Consider the following 4,633-nt stretch of genomic DNA (forward strand, 5'->3'; position numbering starts at 1 on the left):
ACCTTAATCCTTCCTTAATCGGCTCGATGGAACTTAAGAGCTAAGAAATCAGCAGCGGTTCGGCTTGTTCTTCATTTATACGATCAACAGCTCGTTAAACAGTGTAACGACTCCTCGTCTCTTCGCAAAAACAGCCCTCGACACCTCGGAACTCCCTTGCACGCTTACCAAGGTTAACTATGTGAAAACTAAGGTGAAAATGGGATGAAATGGCTTGAACCCGTAGCTGCCCTTTTATAGGTGAGTTTTGCAGACCATCGCGTAGCGAAATGGCCTTTTCCCCAAGGCCGTCGCGTAGTGCGACGCCGCAATTAATCAGAAGCTGCCACGTGTTGACACGTGGTTGGCCACGTGTCCTGGGTTACTTAACCTGGTCATCGCGTAGCGCGATGAGACCAGTGAGTTTCTTCGTCGCGTAGCACGACGCCTACCTTTTTCTTGAATTGTGTGATTCTCTGTCGCGTAGCGCGATGGAGTTAGTCAAGAGACCATCGCGTAGCGCGATGGGTCTAAAAACCCAAATTTTTCTTTTTCAGTCCTTTATCTTTCAGAATTGGCATCTTTAGCCCAAAATTAGATGGGGTATTTTCACGGTGTTACAAACACATGGGAAAAATGTAACCTCCCTTTATGGAAGAAACCAGTGGGATGTCGTTGGGTCTTCACAATCAAGCATAAACCCGATGGAACTATTGAAAGATATAAAGCAAGACTAGTAGCTAAAGGCTATACGCAGAAATACGAGGTGGATTATTCTGAAACATTCTCCCTAGTAGCCAAATTTAACAGAATTAGAGTTCTTTTCTTGATCACTGCTAATGAAGGTTGGCCCCTTCATCAATTTGATGTTAAGAATGCATTCCTACATGGAGAATTAGAAGAAGAAGTTTATATGGAAGCTCCACCCGGGTTCGCAAATAATTTCAAAGCAAAAGAAGTATGTCAACTAAGAAAATTTCTTTACGGTCTCAAACAATCCCCTCAAGCCTGGTTTGGCAGATTCACTATAGCAACGAAGAAATATGGATACCAACAAAACAACTCCGATCATACATTGTTCCTTAAACGGAGAGGTAAACTTGTGACTTGTTTAATTATATATGTTGATGATATGATAATTACAGGAAATGATGAAAAAGAAATGAGAAAGTTGAAGGCAAGCCTATTCACAGAATTTGAAATGAAAGACTTGGGAAGACTTAAGTATTGTCTTGGAATATAGGTACTAAGGTCCAAACAAGGAATCTTTATATGCCAGAAGAAATACATACTTGACCTTCTTGCTGAGACGGGAATGATTGACTGCAAGCCTGCAGACACACCAATGAAGGTGAACCATAAACTTCATATGGAAGAAGAAGCTGAGTTAACATACAAAGAAAGATATCAACGCCTGGTAGGTAAACTAATCTACTTATCACATACTCGTCCTGATATTGCATATGCAGTGGGAGTGGTTAGCAAGTTTATGCACCAACCTCAAGTTACCCACATGGAGGCAGTAATGGGGATCATCAAATACCTCAAGGGGACAGCTGGTCATGGAGTTCTCTTTAAGCAAAACAAGCATATGAAGATCCAGCTATATACTGATGCAGACTGGGCAGGTGATAAAGACGACCGAAGATCTACATCAGGATACTTCACTCTAGTTGGTGGAAACTTGGTGATGTGGAAAAGCAAAAAACAAAAGGTTGTTGCTTTATCAAGCGCCGAAACTGAATTCAGAGGGATTGCACGTGGCCTAGCAGAAGTCATATGGATCCACAAACTTTTGACTGAGATCGGGTTCCCTCCAACTGAAGCAAGCAAGATTATGTGCGATAACAAAGCCGCAATACAAATTTCAAAAAATCATGTCCAACATGATCGCACAAAACACATAGAGGTTGATCGAAACATCATCAAAGAAAAACTTGAAGCCGAAATTATAAAGTTACCGTTCGTCCGATCTGAATACCAATTAGCAGATATTTTAACAAAGGCTGTCAATGGGAGAATATTCAGCGATTGTCTTAGCAAGTTGAGCATCGGAGACCCAATTACTCAACTTGAGGGGGAGTGTTAGAAAATAATATCAAATAAAAGATATTCAAGGAGCAAAATGAAGCATAATTTCCATTCTCGGAAGATTACATTAACAATGATAGGAAACTTCCAACAATTACTTTGCAACAATCAAGCAATCAACTTTATTTGATTATTATTTCTATGTTTGAGATAAAAAGTCTTCTATTTATTTTGTTCCATCTAGTTCCATGTTACACTGAAATAGAAACCTCAAAAAAATCAATATACAAGTTTTTCATATTTTCAATTTCAACAGCATGCTCCCTCCAAAGAGTAAAAGCCGAAACCACCTACTAGTGATGTAACAATAACCATTGACCAGCCTTTTAGCGAGCAACAACCCCATTCATAGGTAATCTATGTAGGAAAGCGTCGACATTAACAATTTGTATTAATTAAAATGAAGTATAATTTGGTATAAAATTCTAGTAGCTTCGTGCGGTACAAGTGTACAGCTCCAGCTATATATTATACACTAACCACAGCAGTTCCGTTTTATAAAAACGTCAAGTACTAGCGTACAAAATTTAAAAAATTTGAATGTGATTATAAATACTCCAACTAGCTATTATACAATGACCACAACGTTTAGTTTTTAAAAAAATGAATGTTTTTATAATATTATAAACTCCAAACACCTGTCATGACTAATTAAGACATCATCCAATGCCATCAACAGTTTTACAAAGAACATTTTTTACGAAAATGAACAACAAAAAAAATACAAAAAAGCACTATTAAAATTATAGGCGTAGCTACCACAGGAAACTTCCTGGAATTTCGTTGTGTTTTATGATTCCAGTTTGCTATAAACACACAATAATGATCTTGCTAATCTCCTGCACTAGTAAAGCTAGATGGCTAGAACGTCGATGATCATAGCCGGTGTTGTGCTGGTACTAGGATTAATATCTGTCGGGGCTGGGTTTGCTGCCGAGGCCACCAGAGTTAAGGTAGTTAATTATTTTATGTACATCGGTGTTCTTTTAGTGTCATCTCTTGGCATGTTTTTGTACCCGAATCAAACTATCAAAGTATATAATGACTCATGTCACTCAACGAGTTTGAAAATCTTTCCTACGGGAGTAAAATAAATGTTTTTTTTAATTCAAATTCAAATATTGTAATATATATTAAAAGTGCAATTTTGAATTTTGCATACTGATAGTCAAGCCTTGTGCTGAAGATTGGGAAGACGAAAATTTGTTTTTGTAAGGTTTGTTAATTTGTCAATTTCAGTCACTGTTAAATTTAATAAAAATAATACTTAGTTTTAATAAAAGAGGGCGTTCCGAGAATATGGTTATCCAAATTTAGATATAAATTTTTTTAAGTTATTGTCGTTTCTTTATGCAATAGGTTATTATTGTGAGCAAACTTAACTTATTCAGTTATTTTACTATTTAACTAATTTTAATCTTAAAATGCAAAATTTTAGTTATATTATTCTTGAATGCTAAACCAGACATTTTACACATATCGTTTACTATAGCGAATGACAGTATCGTAACGAACCGAATCATTTTAAAAGTATTAATTAATTGTTAAATTTCTAGTTCTGAGATCAATCACTAAATTTCATTAATATATTTTTAAAATTGTGTGCAACTTAAAATATAATAAAGGATTACTATTTAGTGTCTTATAGACTACTTGCAAATGCATTTATTTATTTATGCTATTTTCATACATATACCAGGGTTCTCAGATGCGAATAGTGGATGGCAAATGCGTGCACCCAAGTAATCCGGTCATGGGGCTCGCTATAACCGCAGCCGTGGCTTTGATCCTTCTTCGTGTCGTGGTTAGAGTAGCCACGGGGCGTGGCTATGCATGTTGTCGCACCCGCCCTAATTTACCCAAACTGATTAAACTTTGCATTTTCCTAGCATGGTACGTACTTGTTTCAATCTTATATTGGACTTATTGGCCATGTATCATATTGAACACTTAATGTTTAAAATGATTTGCTATTATATAGGCTCATGTCATTTGCAGCCGTTGGAGGGTTCATTTTGGGTGCAAAGAATACTACAAAAAAGAATTTGGAATTCACAAACGGTGAATACGGTTGTTACGTCATAAAACCGGGTTATTTTTCAGGAGCTGCATTGGTGGCTCTTGTGAATTTGGGTTTGAGTCTTTTTTATTATCTCGTGATCGCTTCAAGTCAAAATGTACCGAATAAGCCATCAGACTCGGAGGTGAAGGTACCACCGGTTTCCAAAGACCACCTGATACCACCATTGCCTCCCCAAATGCAATGAAGTTTAAATGTATATATAATGATGGTAAAATAATTGGAAAATAATATTTTGTTAGTAAACTTAGTTCAAGTTGATCATTGAACTTGTAAGGATGCAAGTCTTGAGACCCAATTACCCAAAGCAAAGTAAATAGCCATACCCTTTTTCAAAAAATATTTCATGCTTGATTGGTTCAGTTTTAATACAACTTAATTTAGTTTAATTGCTTAAATTTGCACTCGTTGTATCGTATATAAAATGCTATATTAGTGTTGTATGTGTGTCCATACTGTTTAATTGTTCTGATCATAAGTTGT

At 36.5% G+C, this 4,633-nt stretch overlaps 1 protein-coding gene across 1 annotated transcript; it reads left to right on the forward strand.

Moving 5' to 3' along the window:
- Positions 1–3,793: 3,793 nt before the first annotated feature.
- LOC143535422 (uncharacterized) lies at positions 3,794–4,420 on the forward strand. Its single transcript, XM_077029681.1, has 2 exons — positions 3,794–3,963; positions 4,052–4,420. Exons 1-2 carry the CDS (start codon positions 3,824–3,826, stop codon positions 4,335–4,337), a joined length of 426 nt encoding a protein of 141 aa, XP_076885796.1. The 5' UTR covers positions 3,794–3,823; the 3' UTR covers positions 4,338–4,420.
- Positions 4,421–4,633: the final 213 nt, after the last annotated feature.

This window comes from Bidens hawaiensis, unplaced genomic scaffold (genome assembly GCF_021521415.1).
Source record: "Bidens hawaiensis isolate Kalapana, Puna unplaced genomic scaffold, B.hawaiensis_p1.1 tig00010472_1, whole genome shotgun sequence".
Classification (NCBI taxonomy): Eukaryota; Viridiplantae; Streptophyta; class Magnoliopsida; order Asterales; family Asteraceae; genus Bidens; species Bidens hawaiensis.

Coding starts and splice junctions, on each gene's coding strand:
- LOC143535422 (XM_077029681.1), top strand. CDS start 3,824: ATGGGGCTCGCTATAACCGCAGCCGTGGCTTTGATCCTTCTTCGTGTC. Junction 3,964..4,051: donor CTTTGCATTTTCCTAGCATG/GTACGTACTTGT, acceptor GCTATTATATAG/GCTCATGTCATTTGCAGCCG.